General features: G+C 44.9%; 1 protein-coding gene across 7 annotated transcripts in view; it reads right to left on the reverse strand.

The window, feature by feature from the left end:
• Positions 1-23,274, reverse strand: part of grip2b (glutamate receptor interacting protein 2b) — a 410,662-nt gene that overhangs the window by 65,228 nt on the left and 322,160 nt on the right. For all 7 annotated transcript variants that reach the window (XM_078414400.1, XM_078414394.1, XM_078414393.1 and 4 more), the window contains 7 exons: positions 16,757-16,837; positions 16,120-16,255; positions 14,484-14,629; positions 7,879-7,965; positions 5,594-5,669; positions 5,064-5,209; positions 1,557-1,704 (listed from right to left, as the gene is read on the reverse strand). In XM_078414400.1, coding sequence (XP_078270526.1) covers positions 1,557-1,704; positions 5,064-5,209; positions 5,594-5,669; positions 7,879-7,965; positions 14,484-14,629; positions 16,120-16,255; positions 16,757-16,837 — 820 coding nt within the window. The remainder of the gene's footprint in view (positions 1-1,556; positions 1,705-5,063; positions 5,210-5,593; positions 5,670-7,878; positions 7,966-14,483; positions 14,630-16,119; positions 16,256-16,756; positions 16,838-23,274) is intronic.

Raw genomic sequence — 23,274 nt, forward strand, 5'->3', positions numbered from 1 at the left:
GTTGTCTCTTCGCTGCACCACTGCATCCTGTACTTGAGAAAGCAGACCATGGCAAGAAGGCAGACACTGCCTTCAGCAATGATCCAACAACATGACCATCAGGTTGCATGCAAACCGGCCATTCAGCCCAACAGTTAGAAGCAACATTCCTACCCCATTCAAAGCTAATCTCCCCCCCCCCCCCCCCCCCATTGTGTTCTATGTTCATCTATTGCTCTATAATTGTAACAAATACATTTTTTTAAGTTGGAGTGTTTAAGCATGTTTGATTCTCTTATGAAAGCAAACACTGTACTTTCACCCTTGGAGATTGAAGAAATGAATAAAGCTTGGAGGAAGCACTGATCCTTTGGCTGTGTCCCAGGCTCAAGAACAGAGCCACAATCTCCTGGGATCCCTGTGGATCATCGTTACCTGACTCTGAAAGCTGAAAAGAAAGTCACAAAAAGACTTTGATTTATAGAGCATTGTTAATAACCTCAGAACACTGCAAAGCCCTTGAGGTACTATTGCAGTTTGCTGTCACTGTTTTGAAAGAGTAAAGTGACAATGGCTCAACAACCTATTTAAGTTCTCTCTGGAGTGCTGGCCAACATTTATCTCGCAACCAACACCTAACAAACATTTGTTAGGTGTTGGTTGCGGGATAAATATTGGCCAACACTCCAGGGAAAACTTAAATAATAACAGAAAATCTTGGAAACACTCAGCAGATCAAGCAGCATCTGTGGAGAGAGAAACAGTTATTGTTTCACGTTAAATGGCTTTCAATAAAAGGTTGGAAGATAGATTAATGGTAACATACAGCACAGAAACAGGCTCTTATGGCCCACCTCATCCATGACGACCTTGATATTTATCAATGATAACCCATTTGCCCACATTAGGCTTGTATCCCTCCCTCTACACCGTTCCTATCCAAGTACCGAACAAATGCCTTTTAGACATTGTAATCGGTCCTCTGAAAGCTTGTTATAAATATTCACTAACATCTATGTGAAAAACCTACCCATCAAATCACCTTTTAATTTCTCCCCTCTCACTTAAACCTGTGCCCTCTAGTTCTAGACTCCCCTGCCCTGTGAAAAAAAAGATTCCATCTATCCTATCTTTGCCAGTCATAACTTTGTAAACTCTCCCTATTGCTATCAAATCCTTAATGTAGCATGGTGACCAGCACTTTACGCCATATGCCAAGTGTGGACTAACCAATATTTGTACAGTTGCAACATGATGCCCCAACTCTTACGCTCAATGCATCGGTTTACAAGGCAATTGGGGAAGATGGTGTTTAGTTAGCTTGCCTTGTAAACCGATGCAGGAGAACTCCCCTGCTCTTCGCTAAAGTAATCTCGCCTAATTTAGGTCTTGACTCCTCATTTCACCGGACAGAGCCCACCTTTAACGGGTTGCACTCCTCAGTCCTGCACTGCATTCAGTGGAGGAGATGTGCTGAAGATTTGCGAGGGCAACCTATCAGAGTCAGAGCCAGTGGTGTGACTGAGTGAGCCCAGTTTCCGTAGCCAAGGTTCTTACTGAGACGGGAGAACACAAACCTGTCGACGATGCTGGCCGCTTTGATCTTGTCGAGGATGATGACGTGCTTGTTGCAATGCAGCCCGCTGGACAGCGAAATCCCCAGAGGGCAGCCTGGAGTTTTGGTGATTTCCACGAGCAAAGGACCGGAAGCATTGATGACGGAATCTGTAAGACAGAACGGCCACTGCCGTAACCACAGGGCTGCTTCTCTCACACTGTCCACGTCCTCCCCAGTGCCGAAAATCAACGTCACGGTTCTGACAAAGGGCCCCGCACATGAAGCGAGGACTCTGTTCCTTCCCTCTGCAGATACTGCCTGACCCGCTGAATATTACCAGCATTTTATTCCTTCTCAATGCTTCCTATCCTGCCAGTGAGGCACCATCACCAACTTTATCTTATTGTTATTTTCTACCTGCTTCACCCAGGCCTTTCACCTGCTTTCCAAATCCTAAGATCCAATGCTTTTTCCTGAGTAAAATACAATTTGTCATGGAACAACAAATTCATTCTCATCGAGTCATAGAAATACAGAGCACAAACAGGCCCTTCAGCCCATGAGTCCATGTTGACCATTTATACTAACTCTACATTCTTTCTTATTCCCCACATATTCCCATCCACTCTTCTGAGATTCTACCACTCAACTACTCCTTGAGGCAATTAACAGTGGCTAATTAACCTACCAACCTGCACATCTTTAGGATGTGGAAAGAAACCGGAGAATCTGGAGGAAATCCATGTGAGAGATCGTCAAAACCACACTGGGATCAAGATTGGACCAAGTCTGTGGTGAGTCAGTAGCACTACCTGCTGTTCCTCCCGCCTGCTTAACCTTGATCATGTGACTCCAGAAACACTACAAACATAAATGGACACCTCTTCAGGGTGCAAATTTTGGAAGTATAGTTGTTTTCCAATCTAGAGCGCAATTACTGTGAGGGCAACGGTTATTTCCCATTCTGTTGCAGGCTTTCCAGTCATTAGTATTGGATTCGTGGGAAGTACTGGACTTCAGTATACTATAGGCTGTGTTAGAAAAATGGACAACAGTTGTTTCTTAGACTACTCAGTGATAGACTGGTGTGCACTGATGTAGAACAGGGCAGGGGTTGTTACCCAGGATGGAAGGAAATATGCAGTGTTTGTTATTCAGATGGTGGCAGTGGTTTTACCCCAGGCCTCAAAGTGCTACACGATGAACAGCATCAGAACAGTGGGCAAGGCAGTTTCCTGGATAGGAGGACAGTTCATTATGGTCAATGTGCTTTTTCCAAACTGAAGAACAGTAAACTGTGGACCTCAAGGCATCAGTGGACATTAGTGGATCTGCAGAATGAAGGGTCTCAGTATGAAATGAATGAGATGTTTCATGGATTGGAAGGTAGTCCACAATAGTTAGAATTAAATATTGCGCAATGGGTGTTTCCAACGCTATAGTCTGTAGAAGGGTTTCAGGTGGCTATCGTTTCATGAAACATGGCACAATTTGGAAGTTGATTGCTGATATGAACAATGTGTGTTGGGTGGGAATAAGATGTAAAAGATGTAAAAAAACATATAGACTCGCCTAAAGAATGGATATACAGTCAAAATTCATCACAGAGTCACATGAAAGTGCTTGACCTGGGGTAGAAGGATGAGGCGAAGCAATGTAATACTAACTGGTACACATTACTTAGTCAAGAGGTCTTGGGCTTTGCTTACCAAAATCTTAGATTGTGGCAGGGCTTTTAGAAAACCGTTCTTAGCTTTATAATTCACGCAAACAAAAGCAATGCTGTTTGTTAACATTTCTAAAAAGCCCTGATTGTGGTCAGTTAGTGTCTTAAGACTAATTCCAGACATCACAAGGATGTCGAGACCTCCTGGAAAGGCACTGGCTCAAGGCACCCACTTTAGGTGGAAAGACAGGAGAATTTGGGCTGGTTGCCCTGAAGCAGTGGATGCTGAGGGGAATTGTTCAGTGGTGTCCAAAGTCACACACAGATCTGATTGAATAACTTGGGGACAGTGCTCCTGTAAGTGTCAGGAACTGGGCACAGTTATAAGCTGAATGGCTAAGGAACCAGTGACCTTGTAAAGAAAAGAAACACAACAATCTCGAATGTGTGACCTAAAAAGATGCAAAAGTGGATTTAATTAACTTTTCTGAGAGAACTGGATCAATACTTAAAAGAGAAAGAGTTTATTTTGTGTTGATCCAATTGAGGTCTATGGCATGCATAATCAGCTGTGCTCTTTTTTGGTGGGATAGATGGGCAAAAATCATAGACAGGCTGGAAAAATAGCAGATAATGCTTGAGGAACTCAACAGGTCAGGCAGTGTGTGTGGAGAGACATACCAGGTCAATGTAACAGATGGTTAATCTGCCATCTAATCAACAGACATGGAATCATTCCCAGGTTATGAATGCCCAATTTATGCACACCCCTACATACGAATGACATTCCATAATATTATTAAATTCAAAAGTCCATTGTACATACATATTTTGTCCTACAAACAGCAGAACTCATTTACTCTGTGTGTTTTATGAGGATATTGCCAGGACTTGAGGGCTTGAACTATAGAGAGAGTGGGCAAACTAGAACCTTATTCCTGTTCCTTTGTGCCCAGTTGCAGGGAATGGAGGGATATGGATTATGTGCAGGTTGATCGGAGATGGTCTTGACATCATGTTCGGCACAGACTTTGTGGGCCGAAGGGTCTGCTCTTGTGCTGTACTCTTCTATGTTCTATTTTCTATATGAGGCAAACGCAGGTAAATGGGACTAGGGTAGACGGACATCTTGTTCGGCATGGACGAGTTGGGCCACAATACTTGGTTCGGTGTTGTATGACTCCATGACTCTCTCCATTTCTAGTAATTGTTCTTTCGTGTCAGTCTTTTGTGTTTTTGATGCCATTTAATACCAAACTAAATAAAGACATCAACCTACCTCTCTCTGGGCAGCTATGTACACTCACGCAATGAAACTGTGTCTCCCACCGCACTCGACCGCTCTGTGAACTTCACAAGGCTTAATCTCCTTGCCCCTCTCCAGCTGACAGCTGCTGTCACGATGCTGTGGAAACTCTCATCCCTCCAGCCCCTCTTCAGAGCCAGGGCACCCACTAACGCAGTTACTGAGAGTGGTACCATCAAAAGGTACCATCCTTCAAATGGGAAGGTCGAAAGAGTTAAATCCTAAAGAAAGCTGACTACAAAGACTTATTTTCGATAACCAAACTGGAAGGGAATGCCATTGAGTCCTACACCAGAGAGACTGAGGTAACCGAGGGATGAGCTTTGACAGACCACTCTTCTCCACTGGTCCCCAACTCCACCTGTATACGTCCTTGATCTCGCATGTCAGCCCACAGTCCCGGCCTGCTCAGCGGCTCTGGGTTTTTCAGGATTCCATGAATAGGCAGCTGAGCCAATATTCGCTGTACAAACCCTTGATCCGTAACCCTCCCAGGAGGAATAACGCCACCCAGAAAAGGGACAGGTCCACCAGCGAGGCTCTGTGCTCCTTACCCATAACGTTGACATCGTATTCGATCTGGTAGATGGCTTCCTGGCCGCACTGCTGCAGGATGCTGGTTGCCTCTCCGTGACTCACGTTGTGAAGTGGAATCCCATCCACACTCAGTAGTCTGTCCTCAACCTTCAACGTGCCTTCCCTGCAAATGTACAGAAGGACATATTATACGTTTTGGCCACTTCCTTCAGCCTTCTGCGTCCGAGGACACGGATTGGGCCTCTGGTGCATTGGGCCTGACACTGCCAGTGTTGGGAGCTCCCTCAGAAGTTTGCAGTTGGCCTTTCGTCCCCACTGCATTCTCACTCGTCAGTCGGCAGATACCCTTGTCCACATCAGTGGGGTCAAGGGCAGCCTTCAGCTCTCCACCACTTGTGCCATCACAACAATCACACGTGGATCAAAGTGAGGGGTGGTAATGTAGCAGAACAATACTGGTCTGAAGAAATGACGTCCAAGAGCAATTAGGAGCAAGTGCTTTACAGGGTTGTTTTCATCCCTGTTACTCGGGGAAGCGTTAGGTTACCTGTCTGCTGGTCCACCAACCCTCACATGGGTCACCGCCAACGCGCGGGACTTGTTCCAGTCTTCATGGGCTCCACCTGCAACACAACATCCATTGCACTCATTTAATGAGACAGTCTCCTATCCCCACATCAGCTATTATCTGTCGACAGTATAGAAACCAGTCTGAGCAAGTAGACAGCAAAGTCTTCCCCTCCCCAGCCCCTGATAAAACTAATCCATCAGAAAAGAGAGGCGTGAAGGGTCTCGGAAATGCTCAATTCCTCATAGAAAGTGAGGGATTATTAGGACAACCTGGAAACATACACCGTCGAGACAGAGAAAACAGCAAGCGTAATCTACTAGCCTGACAGATGTTAAGCATTTCCGATTTCTTTTGTGAAAAAGATGAGAAGGAATTTCTTTCGTCAGAGGGTGATGAATCTGTGGAATTAATTGTCACGGAAAGCTGTGAAGGCCAAGTCAATGGGTATTTTTAAGGAGATTGATTAATTCTTGATTAGTATGGGTGTCAGGGGTTTTGGTAAGAAGGCAGGAGAATGGGGTTGAGAGAGGAAGATAGATCAGCCATGATTGTATGGCATCGACTTGATGGGCCAATTGACCTATATGCCCCTATAACATGAATTTATGAACTTATTAAGATTCCTTACAGTGATTTTTAGTGGACACCACGTCCACCCTTGAATATTTGCCAGTGGCTGGTTTTCAAGAATAACCCCAGATTTTGATGGATGTCTATCCCCCAGCACAGGTAAATAAATTTGAGATGAACCACGTACAGGAACCCTTTCCTCTGTTCTCGACAATGGATCTAGAGGTGGCAAGCTCATTGCTCAACACAGCTGGGTACTCTCCTGATGTCGTCTGGAGTCAACTACCAGAATTAATGGGGCTCCAGGGGATTCAAGGCCCCCCAAGTAGTTTTCATCTACTTCCTTTTGCCTCTCAGGCAGAAATGCTGTCTGCAGGGAATGCACCAACTTATTGAAGCTCATATCCATATTCTTAAATAGTTAAAATAGAAAATGCATTGATTTAAATGGACTGATTATGCAGGGGGATGTAGAATGAGTGAGTGATGTTTATGCTCCTACTTAGCACTTGTGACCAGGGATGCTTTCTCTCCTGTTATCTCAGTTGTAACCTTAAAACGGATTTATCGTGAAAGAATGCAGAAGTCAGTAACCTCTGTGTGGATGGTGAAAAAACAGCATTAGTTGCAGAAAAATGATGCGACTTTGCAGTGTTTGCAAACTCTGTTGTGTCCCATGAGGAAGGTTTTAGCCTGCGTTAACCACACCTCGGAAATCTCTGAGTTCACCTGCGCCACTCAACTGGAGTCAGTAACCATAGCCGGAGAAAGCAAAAGGACACAGATTTGCCGATTCGGAACATCGTGGACTCAAATCTCGTTTCTGGGATGCAATAATTTTGGTTTTGGAGGTTTTGTTTATATCCTAGGGACAGGAGACTGTGATTTAAAGTCCATCAGTGGTCAGGTGGCGCAGCGGTAGAGTTGCTGCCTCACCACGCCAGAGACCCAGGTTCGATCCTGACTATGGGTGCTGTCTGTACCGAGCTAATACTTTCTCCGCGTGACACTGTGGGTTTTCTCCAGGAGCTCCGGTTTCCTCCCACATTCCAAAGACGTACAAGTTTGTCGGCGAATTGGCTTCAGTGAGAATTGTAAACTGTCCCCAGTTTGTGGGATAGTGCTCGTGTACAGGGTTGGCGTGGACTTGGTGGGCCGAACGGCCTGTTTCTGTGCTGTATCTCTAACCTAAACTAAACTAAACTAGACTAAACAGTGAAGTACTGAGGTATGGCAACAATATCTCTCAAGCAAGGCATTTTCTTCTAGTGCCCTGCCAATATTCAATCATCACCACAAGAAGAACTTGATTTCATTATTACTGGGATCTTGCTGTGCTGCAAATTGGCTGCTGCATTTCCCATATTACAACAAGAAGTCCACTGCAGAAGTAATGTATTGGCTGTAAAGCAATTTTGTATGTCCTGAGGGGAGTGAAGAAAAAGCATAAAAAATTTAAAATACCGCATCTTATCGTGTTTGCTGAACAATTTATTTTCTGCTTGCATGTCCTGACAACTGCTGCTTAGTGGAGGGTTCTTGTCAGATAAGCGGGCCCTATTCTAAGCTGCAATGAACAGTGATTTACAATACAATTGCAAATACCTTGACAGACCCTGACGTGGACTATCACCAAAAAACAGGAGACAATAAAGGAAAAAGTGAAACAGGTAGAAAAGATAATAACTAACCCCTCATCACAAAACCAAAGCTGTTGCCTTCTTTGTACAGTGAGATTTCCACTGTCTTTGGAATAATTCTTGCGTTGTTGTCCGGCACTAGAATGGAAATAAAGTTCTGATCAATACATGCATGGAAAGAAATGCAAAGTTTTTACCTGATTTGACACTGCACCACACATACCAGGGGGAATCTCAGCTAATACTGAGTTAGCAGATCACAGTTGTTTGGATGTTACATTTTCCTCCATATCTGAGGAACAGAGAGGGAATAAAATAGCCAAGACCCTTGGTGGGCTGGTGTTAAATGACGCTCAGTGAATCAGAGTGCAAACACTGCAGATGGGACAATGCCATGCTTATCTGGCAAACCAGGGTCATGGCAGAGAATATGAAGAGAGAGCTATTAGAGGATGGTCAACACCCAAGGAATGGTACCCAATTCTGCTGAGGAGTTTGAAAAAAGAGTTATTGAATTTGGCACCAAAGAAACAGGCCCTCCAGCTCGATTTATTCACAAAATGCTGGAGTAACTCAGCAGATCAGGCAGCATCTCGGGAGAGAAGGAATGGGTGACGTTTCGGGTCGAGACCCTTCTTCAGACTGATGTCAGGGGGGCGGGACAAAGATCACTGAGTCTGCGTTAACCATCACGCACTCATGAAGACCAATCTTATTTTATTTTCTCCATACTCTCATCAACTGCCACACAGATTCAACCATCTTCCAAGATGGCACCTAACCCAGGTGACAATTGGCGTGCTAGCCACAGAAGCAGATCTACAAACTCATATTACAATCGCTCCACACTTAAATCTCTATTCCTACAGCACTAAACGTTATTCCCTTATCATGTGTTGGAAAGAACTGCAGATGTTGGTTTAAACCAAAGGTAGACACAAAATGCTGGAGTAAATCAGCGGGATCAGCAGCATTTCTGGAGAGAAGGAATGGGTGACGTTTCGGGTGAAGAAGGGTCTCGACCCGAAATGTCACCCATTCTTTTTCTCCAGAGTTGCTGACTGTCCCACCATTCCCTATCATGAAAATGATGCACTGAAAATGGATCAATTCTAATCATGTATTGTCTTTCTGCTGACTGTTAGTATGCAACAAAAGCTTCTGACTGTTCACGTGACAATAAACAAAACTGAAATTTACAGTGGCCAATTATGTACTAACCAACGAGACTTTGGGATGTGGGAGGAAACAAGAACACCTGAGGGAACCACAAACTGCCACAGGGAAAACATGCAAACTCCACACAGTCCTGGAGTTCAGGATTAAAGCTGGGTCCCTGGTGCTGTGAATTAGAGGTGTATCAGCTGCATCACTATGCTGCTCCATGTTAAACAGATGTAACAACATAGGTCATTCTGTTCAGTGTACAACCCAGCACTATGAACATTGAATTCGCTAATTTTAGATAACCTACAAGTTCTTCCCTCTCCCCTCCCCCTTTCCCCCCTTGTCCTCCTTCCTCCATTAAGAGTCAGTTAACCTGGTCCACAGTTCACAACAACATATCCATAGAAACATAGAAAATAGGTGCAGGAGGAGGCCATTCGGCCCTTCGAGCCAGCACCGCCATTCATTGTGATCATGGCTGATCGTCCCCAATCAATAACCCGTGCCTGCCTTCTCCCCATATCCCTTGATTCCACTAGCCCCATGAGTATCTGATTCTCTCTTAAATCCATCCAGTGATTTGGCTTCCACTGCCCTCTGTGGCAGAGAATTCCACAAATTCACAACTCTGGGTGAAAAAGTTTTTTCTCACCTCAGTTTTAAATGGCCTCCCCTTTATTTTAAGACTGAGGCCCCTGGTTCTGGACTCACCCAACATTGGGAACATTTTTCCTGCATCTAGCTTGTCCAGTCCTTTTATAATTTTATATGTTTCTATAAGATCCCCTCTCATCCTTCTAAACTCCAGTGAATACAAGCCTAGTCTTTTCAATCTTTCCTCATATGACAGTCCCGCCATCCCAGGGATCAATCTCGTGAACCTACGCTGCACTGCCTCAATTACAAGGATGTCCATCCTCAAATTAGGAGACCAAAACTGTACACAATACTCCAGATGTGGTCTTACCAGGGCCCTATACAACTGCAGAAGAACCTCTTTAATCACACCTCTTGGAATCCCTCTTGGAATCGCACCATCCCGAGCCAATCATTGGCCTATCAGGGAACCTCCTTGCCTGGGCTCATCTGTTGCCGGCCCTGATTTGTCCCGGTCCTTTCTTGCTTCCAGTTGCCCCATCCCCACCACAATCAGTCCAAAGGGTCCTGACCCAAAATGTCACCTATCCATTTTCTCCAGAGATGCGGCCTGACCTGCTGAGTTACTCCAGCACTTTGTGTCTGCCATTTTGGTCAAACTGCCTATCCTGTTGTTACCCACATTGTCAGAAAAATAGTCACAATTAATTCCACCCAAATTGCTCCCATCAATCCTTTCCCTATTCATCCTTATCTGCCCAATCTAATTTGGAAAGTTGACAGCCTAGAAATACATTTCCAGCCAAAGCCTGAAACAGATGTGATCGAAGTAGCTGTGAATTCTACACCACTTACAACATTTGCTTCTAATGACTTTTGAAGTGACGGATGCCATACAGGTGGTGATATTGACAGGGGTTCAATTTCTTTGTAGACATAATTTCATAAGTTCATGAAACATAGGAGTAGAATTAGGCCATTCTACCCATCGGGCGTCCTCCACCATTCAATCAAGACTGATCTATCATTCCCTTTCAATTCCATTCTCCTGTTTTCACCCCGTAACCTTTGATGCCTTTACTAATCAAGAACCTATCAATCTCCACTTTAAAAATACCCAAATGAATGCCTTCCACACCCGTCTGTGGCAATGAATTCCACAAATTCACCGCCCTCTGGCTAAAACATTTCTCCTCATTTTCTTTCTAAAGGCATGTCCTTTTATTCTGATGTTTGCCCTTTGGTCCCAGACTCCTCCATGAGTGGAAACATCTTCTCCACATTCACTCATATCCAGACCTTTCATCACTTGGTAAGTTTCAAAGAGATCCCCCCCCCATGTCCTTCTAAACTCCAGCAAGTATAGGCCCAGAGCCATCAAATGCTCATCATATGTTATTTCCGGTTTTCTGATTTAGACACAAGGAACATCATATGCTGGAATCTTCAGCAAAAAACACAAAGTGCTGGAGTAGCTCAGTGGGTCAGGCAGCATCTCTGGAGAAAAAGGATAGGTGATGCTTTGGGTCAGAACCCTTCTTCAGACTGATTGTAGTAGGGGGGGAAAGCTGGAAGAGAGTTGGGGGTTGGACAAAGCCTGGGAAGTGATCTCTCTCGTTTTCACACCTTACGCTTCCATATCTCTCGTTGCCCTCTCCCCTGACTCAGCCTGAAGAAGGGTCTTAACCCAAAATGTCACCCATTCCATCTATCCAGAGATGCTGCCTATCCCATTGAATTACTCCAGCATTTGGGGTCTACCCTGGTAAGTGATAGGTGGATACAGGCGTATATAGGTGAATATGGGTTGATTCTCGTTTGCTCACTTTCCCAGGAAGTGAACTACACAACCTCAAAACTCTCTCAATAGAGTCCTCCTCTGTCCTCTATCCAGGATTGTTCCCTTCAGCCTAACATCAATAATCTGCATCAAATCTCTTCTGAATCACCTCAGCAACCAAAAACGGTCTGCTTTTATCTACTTATTTGATCAATAATTTCTTCAATCAGACCACGCTATAACTACCATTGATTCGATGTAAGAAGACCCATTTAAAAAATAATTTGTTCATGTTTGAATTTTTCTTCTACCAAGCAGCATCTTTACCTTTAGAAAGGAGATGAGGAGTAATTTATTTAGTCAGAGGGTGGTGATTCTGTGGAATTCATTACCACAGACAGCTGTGGAGGCCAAGTCAATGGATATTTTTAAGGCGTAGATTGACAGATTCGTGATTTGCACAGGTGTCGGGGGTTATGGGGAGAAGCTCGGAGAATGGGGTTGAGAGGGATAGATCAGCCATGATTGAATGACGGAGTAGACTTGATGGGTCGAATGGCCTAATTGTGCTCCAAGAACCTATGGATTTATGAGCACCTAATGCATTTAGAATGGTGCATAGCTAAATCTCTTGACCAAGCTCAAGGCTCTCTCCTTTATCATGTAATAAATAATTAAGAATTGCGAATCGAACCGTTACCTCCTGCTGATGCCATTCAATAAATCAGAGGTGTCCAATCCATTCTAGCATGGCTCAGATCCATGTATCATAATCTGTGAATGGGCCACGTGTATATAAAGCGCTTTTGGGACAAGCAAAACGCACTCTGCCAACTACATTTGACAAGGTGGTCATTTTTCATTTGTAATTGCCTGTTCCTACATTTATTGAGGAGTTAATTTCAAACAATGCTTACTATAGTAGAAACAAAGAACTACAGATGCTGGTTTATACAAAGGATAGGCACAAAGTGCTGGAATAACTCAGCGGGTCAGGTAGCTTCTCTGGAGTGAAAGGACAGGTGACAGGACTCTTCCTCGGACAATGATGGGTCTGAAGAAGGGTCTTGACCCAAAACGTCACCTGTGCCTCCAGAGATGTTGCCTGACCCACTGGGTTACTCCAATGCTTACATAGTGTCTCATGTTAACACTTAGAGTTTCTTGGTTTATTGAGGAAACATTTGGACCCCTGGCACTTTGTGCAATTAGTTTTTCAATGCAAGATGTGGATCGACATTTTTATTGGCTGCCCATTTTCCCGTTTTGTGATAGCTTTGGTATGATCCAAGTGAAGTTTGTTATGTACACAGGTACTGCGAGGTGCGGGTATAATGCAAACCTTGCTTGCAGCAGCGACACAAACACATAGTCTCAGACCAATGCACAAAAATATAGATTGTATATAAATAATCAATGACTTTCACATAAATTCTGTAAGACTGTAAAAAGGAAAAAAGTCTGCACAAAAAAATTACAAGACATTAGTGAAAAAAAATGAGGAAAAACTAAAAAATATGAAAACCTACTCAGTGTTTTTAATATATCCAGTCAAGGGATGTGGGATTTGCAGTGTATGTCTGCATTTAATTGCCCACCCCTCGTGCCCTTGAGAACATAGTGGTGAGCTGCCTTCTTGAACCGCTGCAGTCCTTGAAGTGTGGGTATAATCACAGTGTTGTTAGGGGGAGAGTTCCAGGACTCTGATCCAGGGACAGTAAATGAATGGTGATGTGCTTCCAAGTCAGCATTGTGTGTGGCTTGGAGGGCAAGCCTGGCTTTCCCTGAGCTTTTGCTGCCCTTGTCCCTTTAGCTGGAAGACGACTCGGATTTGGAAAGTACTTTCCAAGGGATCTCGAGATTTCCAATTCTTTTGCTGCTTCCAAAAAAGCTTCAAGTATTGCCTGAAGTAAACCACATGAGCACATATCCGGATGCACAGGCAGCAAGTCTGTGGACAACGAGGGCATGAAGCCCCCTCTGTAATGCTCCACCAAACACTTCTGAGCTCGCTGCAGCTAGGATTACCAGCACTGAAATAACATGAGCAGCAATGAAACTGCCGTCAGGCAGGCATCAGCATTTTATCTTTTAGCTATGGTTTGGAGAGGATGCTGATTATACAGTTCCTATATAAAATGACTGTGAACATTGTCAGTTACTTTCTGGCAGGCAGGGACTAAGCCAATTGAATGAAATTGCCAATTCACACTGAGTCAGCCTTCTCATTGAAGACTGGGTTTGGGGAATCGTACCGAGGAGTCAATATTCAACAACAATGTAATAGTGCCAGATGCCGAAAGCCTCTGAAGCCATCTGGTGACCTTGAGGTGATATAATCTTCCATTATAAATCTCTTTATGCACTGGGTGTCATTTACACTGAAACAGATGCTTGGAAGAGGGGCAAGGTTCATTCCTCTCAATGATACATAACATCATGATCCAATTAAACCACTGGAACACGAAGGGGAAGGGTGTGCCAAGCTGGCCATTCGTGGGTCACGGCACCAGGCAGACGAAGGCTCCGCCCGAGCTGACCGCCTGCCCCTTTTCCAGGGTTACGTCCACGCCCGCGCGACCCTTGAAAAAGAACATGTGGTGTCCACGGGCACCATGGAGGGGGATTAACTGTATACTGGATCAGGGTTGTGACATAATAATTTGATGTTTAATAGGAAGAAATACTTGTCAATTTTGTATTTTGGTGGTGGGTGTTTTGTTATTGTTTGTTGTGTAAATATTATTGTAAGTTGTGTAAATGCCTTTAGTCAGAGGGTGGTGAATCTGTGGAATTCTTTGCTACAGAGGGCTGTGGAGGCCAAGTCAGTGGATATTTTTAAGGCAGAGATAGATAAATTCTTGATTAGTACAGGTGTCAGAGGTTATGGGGAGAAGGCAGGAGAATTGGGTTAGGAGGGAGAGATAGATCAGCCATGATTGAATGGTGGGATACACTCTTATTCCTTTTGGCCTTATGACCTTAAATAATTGAATAAATTAATTTAATAAAAAAAGGGGGAAGGATACCTCAAACTGCCCAGGCCCTGCCCAGGTACAGTCCACTGCGCCCTGTAGAGAACAGCGGGCCGAATGATTGGAGAAGTTCTTACCAACAGGGGAAAGCTCGTACTCCACCTCAAGGACCACTCGTTCTCCCACATTCTTCAGAAGACTGATAATCTCATCGTGCCGCAGTTTGGTCAGGTTAATCCCGTTGACAGACTTGATGTAATCTCCGATGTTCAACTGGTCGCTCCTGCCAGAAGGAAGTGGATCAATTACTATTAGAAATACCAGGCTGCCTCAAAAAAAAAACCAAAGGATACAGTCATGTTTTCTGGCTACCTATTCTTATGCTGGTGAAACACCACTTTTTAAAATGCCTCGGCAAGAGTTGGCTTCTGCCAGGCATCGATCTGGGCCAGATATCATCTACTGCCAATCCAATTCTTAAACCAGTCTGACTGCTCTCCTTGAGGAGAACGTACCACAGCCTCATATGTCCCTTGTCATAACTTGAACGGATTCATCTCCATGAACACTATCCTTACCACTATCCTTACCAGACCTATTACAATGTGGTTACCCCTTAACCACCCTCTGAGATGACCCAGCAAGCCACGCTGATGTTCCCTGATACAAAACTGCTCCACTGCAGGATGGTGCTGGTTTAAGAAGATAGCCCTCCCTCCTTTATCTTTGTAAGATGTCCCACTTCTCCCAGGAATCCACTCTCCCTAGAAACACATCTCTCAGGAGCCCCCTCTACCCGGAACATGCCAATGGGAGGAGCCCCCTCTCTCTGGGGCACTCCAAACCAAGGAGAGTGAGCTCCACTCCCCGGGAAGCACCTCTCCCAGTAACGCACTCTTCCCGAGGAACACTTCTCCCAGGAGCCCCCTCTCCTCGGGAACTAACTCTCCCAATAGCCCACTCTCTCCGGGACTCATCAATCCGTGGAATCCCCTCTTCCCGGGCACACCAATCCCAGGTAGAGTAGGCTGCACTCCCTGGGAAATACCTCTCCCACAATCCCATTTTCCCTCAGGAGCACCTCTCCCAGGAGACCACTCTCTCCAGATATCTCTGCCATTATCCCCCTTTCCCTGGGATACATCTCTTCCAGGAGCTCACTTTCCTTGGGATAAACCTCGCGCAGGAGTCCACTCCTTCTCGTATTCTTATTTCCTGGGACTCTGCAATGGGTTTGCAAATGCCATTTCAGTGACTGGCACACGTGCCCCAAATCAGAAGGTCGTGGGTTCAAGTCCTAACATAGGGGCACAACTCAAAAAGACGTAGCGTTACATTGCCAGAAGTGCCAGGTTCCAATGAGACATCAAAGAGAAGTCCTCTTGGACAGTCAGTCCAATGGTACTATGTCAAAGAAGAGCCAGGGACTCTCACACCAGTCGTCTGCTTGTAATTCTCTTCGCTAGCACCAAAATGAATGTAGTGTAAACATCATCCCATTCTCGTGCTTTAGGGACCCACTGTGTGGAGGTTGACTGCCATTTTCCTCGTGTTACAACAGTTTCAATTGAGTTTTTCTGTTCCTCCCTCTTCCCTGCTTTGGAGAGGTAGAGTCTCTGCTCATGAGTTCAGAGTCAGCAATGGAGTGAGAGTTTGACGTAAAGATGTTGTGAACCAGGGATTCTTGCGAACGACAATGGAGTTGTTGCAAAATCAATACAGCCCTGGTCCTGACCAGTGGTACTGAAGGAGAGCCTCAGAGCTATGCCTTACCTGGCAGCCAGTCCTCCCAGCCGCAGGTTCGACACCCGCGGTTTGCCTTCTTTGTCGGTGCCGCCAGATATCGTCAGGCCCAGTGTGCAGCCTTCCTTCTTGATGAGCTCCACCACTGTGAGTCCCCTCAGCTCCTCTGTGACAGAAGACACACTGGTGAAATTCTACAACATTCGCTGCTGGACACGTCAAAGAAAACCTCGGCACAGTGGTGCAGCTGGTGGAGCTGTGGCCTCACAACTCCACTGGCCCAGATTTGACCCTCTGCGGAGTTTGCATGTTCTTCCTGTGAATACTTGGGTAACGTCTGGGTGCTTCGCTTTCCTCCCACATCTCAAAGACATGCAGGTTTGTAGGTTATTTGGCCGCTACACACTGGCCTTCCTTAGTTTAGATTAGAGATACAGCGCGGAAACAAGGCCTTCGGCCCACTGGGTTTCAGGCTCACCACTGGGCAGTAACCAGTTGGCATTCGCTCAGTTGCCAGCTCACTCCACTCTCTGACAAATTCTTTAGATCCCCAATTTGTCACCTGAGCTCCTCCACTGGCCTCTGCCTCTGCTAGTTTGTTAGGTGGATGCCACACAAGGGGAAACAAGAGGTGTGGGGGGTGGCTGAGGCAGTGTGCAGATTGTACCTGGTATGCTTTGCCTCCTTGTGCACACTGTTGTCTCCGTGGCTGTCGTTTCCTTCCTCCCCTTGGAGTAAGGGCCATCATCTGCAATGTAAACACACAACGAGGGTTAGACGGCCCAATGGGTTGCTGTGCTTTGTGTTTCTCAGAGCGGCACCTTCGCTGCGGCCAGAAGCAGAGCTAATGATTCAAGCAGGATAACGCAGGGCTGCTCACAGCTACACGTGGCGTGACCTGCTGGCTGCTGATATGGCAGAGCAGAGGCTGACAGAAGCCAGCTGTGGCTTAATGACCTGTAGTCTGCTCTCCCTGCAGGAGATCACTGCTTCAAACCCCACAGCACGGAGGTCAGAGACACTGCTGCCCCACACTCTCAGTGCAGCACGCTAAACCTGGCCGCCATTTGCCCAGTGAAGCCAGCAAGGTCCCACATGCAGGAACATGTGGATACTCAATACTGTGATTTTATGAAGATGGTTATTGGACCAGCATTGGCCAGTGAATTCTCCTGAACCTCAGGGGGGAAAACGCCTTGGTTATCATCTCTTCTGAAAAATGGCACCAACACTTTCTTTGATGGCAGGACATTACCAGTATTGAAGGCCATTACCTGTATCCAAAGGTATTACCTGTATCCAAGGATGTTACCCATGCTGAGAGATATTAGCTGCATTAAAAGACATTTACCTACAAGAGAGATATTACCTGTGTTGAAGAACGTTGCTTGCATTGAGGAATGCTCCCTGTATCGAGGGATGTTATCTATATGTAGGACATCACCTATATTGAGCAACATTACCTGTATAGAAGGATGCTACCTGTATTGTGGTAACATTAGCTTTGTTGAAGGAGGTTACCTTTATCGAGGAACATTAAATCTGGAGAAGGGTCTAGACCTGAATTGTCCACTACCTATGTTCTCCAGGGTAGCTGTCCGACCCGCTGAATGACTCCGGTATTTTGTGTCTTTTCTAGGAACATTACACGCTTTCAAGGCCACTACCTGTATTGAAGGCCTTGTATTAACTGTATATAGGAATGTTATGTGTGTTGAACAAAATTACCGGTTCAAAGGTGATTTAATCCACACAGCTTTGAGAGATATACAACTGCATTTAAGATTCTTTTTCACAGCCAGTGAATCTAGAGGAACAAGTCTTTCTCACTGTGAAGACAACACACTGCTACCTTCTGGAATTGATGTAGAACACACCAGTATTTGGCGTGGAACCGTGCCTGCCCTAAAAAAATAACACATTTCAGTTTGCACAAGAGAGGATTCTTTGTGGCAGTAAATGTAATATCTTTGCAACCAGTAGATGGAGGAAGGGTTCTATGTTCTGATCCCGGGTCTGGCTACCGTTTAGCAGCAAAATGTGCAATCCACATCACAGCTGGGGTCTGCGGTTCGTTTATCGGTAGGACGAGCGCTGCTGGACCTGGGAAATACACCACACTGAATCTCCAAAATTGTTGCATGGATCCACGCCAGTGGCCCGGCCTCTGATGAGCACTGAATAAAGAATTGAAACCAAGTACTATATAAAAATACCCTTTAATAAAATCTGACAATGTGCACTTTAACCACATGTGATTTTTTTTCTATTACAAATCTCAAATTGTGGAGTACAGAGGCAAATAAATAAATGATGGGTCTTTGTCCCAAACATTATGGAGGGCACTGTACATCCTTAATGGAAAGGTAAATAAAGTGAGTGGCGTTTAGACTGCATAAACCTAATTGAATTCTGTGCTTGACTCACAATTCCAAGGCATCATCGCAGGATATTATTTTAGACTAGGGTGTAATTTTCCAACTGGTTATTTTTTGGTCAATTCTAAAACTGCAGGCAACAATTGATAGTTCAGGACACCCATATTCTATTTAGTAAGGAACTACACATGCTGGTTCACACTGAAGATAGACACAAAAACCTGGAGTAACTAGCATCCCTGGAGAAAAGGAATATGTGACATTTCGTGTCGAGATCCTTCTCCAGGTTCTCGACTTGAAACATCACCCATTCTTTTTCTCCAGAGATGCTGCCTGACCCGCTGAGTTACTCTAGCTTTTTGTGTCTATCTCCCCATATTCTGTTGTTTAGAGTCAGGGTGTCATACGAAATGGTAACAGGCCCTTTGGCCTAACCTGTCCATGCTGACCAAGTTGCCCCTTTTAAACGTTCTATTTGCCTGCATTTGGCTCATATCACTCTAAACCTTTCATATCCACATACCGTAATGTAATCTAATGTATTTTAAATGTCGTTACAGTCCCTGCCTCAATTCTTCCACCCTTCTCTGTACATATCAGAACACAAAACTCATGGGGATGGGGTCTGTCCAAAAGACATTGGGGGATTTTAGTGTAGAAAGGGTGACCCATGTAGACAACAGTCTGAGAGTGTGGGGGAACAAGGGACCTCTAGTTTAACCACGTAATTAATAATACTGAGTTGGAACAGCTGCTCACAAACTAAATTAGAAAATAAGACTGATTGTATTTACACGGTTCCTTGATCGTAATAAACTGTTCCCTGGCTCCTCACAGGAGGCTGATAAAATGGACTCTAACAATAATCCAGATTAATATTAATGACTTAAAGCTTGCTTGAGGGTAGTACAGTGGTACAACATTTTGTGCTACTCCCTCACAGCTCTACAGACCCAGGTTCAATCCTGACCCTCTGGTGGCATCTGGTATCAAAAAATAACCAGTTGGAAAATTACTCCCCGAGTTGACACGTTCTCTCTGTGAGCGTCTGGTCTTCCTCTAGTCACGCCAGTATCCCCCCACATCAGCCACGATTGAATGGCAGAGTAGACTTGATGGGCCGAATGGTCTCATTCTGCTCCTATCACTTATGACCTTATAAAAAGACATGTGGGTTGACAGGCTAATCACTGTGACTTACCCCCGAGAGAAGGTAATTGGCAAAAGAATGGAGCTTTAGGTGTACAGGAAAATGGGGGGGGGGGGGGGGGGTGATGTAATAGATTGATGGGATTGCCCTGCTGGGAGCAACACGGACTTGATGGGCCGAATGACCTCCTTCTGTAAAGTAGTCAGTATAAATGGATTTCAAGAAGCATCTTTTGTGGAGGAAGGAGGGGTGATGTGGACGAGGGAAAGAATCTATAAACTGCGACTGTTGAAATCATGACTGGCTAATAATGCAGCAATTATATCCAGGGATACTCAAGGCCAGAATGCTTTAAATTATTATAATGTAATGAGGAGAAACTAAGATGCAGTCTCACGAGGTTTGTAGGGAACAGAAGTCAACAATTTATAATGATGCTTTACAATTCAGTGCAGGATATCATTCACTGAGAACAGGACAATGTCCCCGTGGGAATTTTACAGGAATTCTTTAGTAATGTGTTTTCTGGGAATGCCAGTGACAGCCAGCACTAATAGCCCAGTCCCATGAGGCATTATCTGGTTTAATTACAATCTGACTAATGAGTTAAAAGGTCGTTGAACTGGGCATGATCTATTACAGAAAAGTATCCAGGATACTTGCTTCAATAGCTTTGCTTTGAAAGACAAACCCAGTTGTAAAATACATGACAATATTTTTTGTAAGTGTTTCCATTGTATGTGTATGTGTGCAATGGCATGGCTAATTCCCTTTAATATTTGCTTCAAAATGCTAGATTTGTTACGAGTTATAAAGTTAGTCATTTTTTGGAGATAAGCAACTGATAATGTACAGTAATGCTGCTCAGCCATGTGACAAGTAACTGCAGTTTCCAAACAAATTAACATGAGAAACCAGTCAACAGAAAAAAAAATGGGGAAGAAAGGTTATTATTTCTCCTTGAAGACACTGGCAGTAGCTAGATTGCTGGTAGAGATTCGATGGGCTGAATGACCTCCTTCCCTGCTGTAACCAATGGTGTGATTCTGCATGTGCTTGATGGCTTTACTGACAGAAGTTGAAGGCCGACTCAGTCCGATCACCCAGTGCAGTTGTCCTTGGAACCCAGCAGGTGGAGCTCCACATTGCTGGGAATGTGTTGTGCCATTGGCCAGCCCCCACGATCCCAGATCCCATCATTTTGCTGGGGTTACGTGGAGAATCAAATAGTCAAACGTTGTGGAACCAGGCCCTTTGGCCCATGGGTCCATGTCAGCCATCGAGCACCTATCTCTAATCATACTGTACTTCCATTTTATCCTCCCCAAAGTTTCATCAAAAAAGATTCTGTTACTCACCTCCACACTCAGGACAATTTACAGTGGCCAATTAACCTGCATGTCATTGGAATGTGGGAGGAAACTGGAGCACCCGGGCGAATCCCACAGGGAAAATGTCTAAAATCCACACAGATGGCAACCGAGGTCAGGATCGAACCCTGGTCTCTGGCACTGTGAGGCAGTGGCTCTACCAGCTGCACCACTGTGCTGCCAGTTGGCGGGCAAAGGAAAAATTACTTTTGTTTATTTTTTCTGCATTTAGAGAAAATTATTTCTTAATTATTGTGCTCTAATTTAATGCTTTTAAATAATTTTATTACAAAATGTTCAATACTTTTTACATTTACTTTTAATATTTAGATAAAATATTTACCTCAGTTTAATATCTTTCCCGCCAACTTGGATGACTTCACATGCTTCTCCCAAGCTTCTCCATGTCTCTATGACCTTTCTCTGAATCGTCCTCTTGAACCACACTGCCACCCATCTTTGTGTCCAGAAATTTTGGATATATTAACGTCAGTACCATCTAACTCTTTGACATAAATTGTGAACCTGGTTCCCCAGAACTGATTCCTGTGGTATTCCACCAGTCCCCTGACCCAAACCTCATCTATTCTCTATTGTCTAGCTCATTCCATAACAATAATAAATAACAATAAATTGTATGCCTCCCATCCCATATGATTAAACGTGTTCCCATGTCTCCATACTACATCGCCCATGGCCTCTGTGAACATCCAGGTCATGGCACTAGACAATAAAGAATGGAGCGTCATCTACATCCACCAAAACAAATGAGGACGTAGGGTTAGAGCTAAGATGGGAACGGTGATTCCACACTAAGAGCCTGAGCCAACAGCGTAGTGGCCCAATATATTTCTCACTCTATATTCCTGCCCTTTAATGTATTAACCCAAATAATCATTCCTTCTCTATTCTCTGTGACAGGCAGCTCTCAAACTACAATTATGGAGTGAGTAGAAGCTCCAACACACCATTGTGAACTGCACTGGATAGTAAAGGTCTCAGACACAACTGCCTGGTCACTGTACCAGCTCCAAAATGTGCTGCACAAAACTCTGCCCTGAATCTTGGTGCAGTTGGTGATTGGATTGTGCCATGGTCAAGGCAGGTGGTGGAGAGGGGGAGGGATGGATGATGGAAGACAGACAAGCAGGCCATGGGAACTTGAGGAGGAAAGGAGAGAAAGATTGTATGATATCTAAGGCTCCATGGTGTTGTATGAAGGAGCAGCAGATTGGGGGATGCAGAGATTTTTTTCGGTGGGAGTGTAGCATATTAGGGGATCAAAGACCCAGGGTGATTTTGGTGGGGGAATAATTGTAAGTATGTACTGGATGGGTGACAACAGGCTACAAGATTGGGAGTGTAGAGTGATGTTTGAGGAGGGTATGGTGGACCATAGGTAGTTTAGGTGGAGTGGGTGGATGATAGATCTTCAAAATCAGGGTTCGAGGATGATATTTTGGATTGGGGTGTGTGATGGGAATAGATTTAGGGGTCTAAGAAGAAGTTTTGTAACCTAGAGTGCCTTGAGGAGATGATTTTGATAATGTGTTTAGGAGGTTGGGATGGGGGGGGGGGGGGAGGGGAGGGGAGGGGAGAGGAGGGGAGAGGAGGGGAGAGGAGGGGAGGGGAGGAAGTAAGCCGTGCTGCAGGAGGATCCCATGAGCTGCGGCCATACCCGACAGCGAGTCTGGCTCGCCCGCCATGGACCAGGAACCCGCTCGGATGACCGGGTGGGCCGCACGGCTGGAAGCAGGAAGACCTGGTGGGCCATGGCCTGTATAGCAGAAGCCACGGAGCTCGGCCCCTGCTCGACCGCCGAAGACCGGAGAACCAAAGAGGAGGGAGCCGGCGACAACAGTCACGAGGAACAATGCAGGTAGGAATGTGAACCAGGGTCTTACCTCCCAGGCCATCAAGGTCGGCTGGGGGAGGCACAAAGGTTTCCGGGCGATTAGGAACTTCGGTACGCTGAACGATCCAGGGGCACATCTGGATCAAGCACCACTCCATAACATACAGTATACCAGACTTTGGAAACAGCACCAAATCTGACGACTCACAAAGAATTTCACTGTGGTTTGCACATGTGACAATAAAGCACTATTGAACTATATTGTTCGAGGACATGTCAAGAGTGTTTCATTGTGATATGTACCAACAATAGAACAATGAAATTCTTACTTGCTACAGCTTAACACAGTGCACACAGATAAATATAATAATTTAAAAGAATCAAATTAAAAACAATTTGTTAAAAAAAAAGGTCCTTAGAGCAACCAAAAAC

This window comes from Rhinoraja longicauda, chromosome 17 (genome assembly GCF_053455715.1).
Source record: "Rhinoraja longicauda isolate Sanriku21f chromosome 17, sRhiLon1.1, whole genome shotgun sequence".
Classification (NCBI taxonomy): domain Eukaryota; kingdom Metazoa; phylum Chordata; class Chondrichthyes; order Rajiformes; family Arhynchobatidae; genus Rhinoraja; species Rhinoraja longicauda.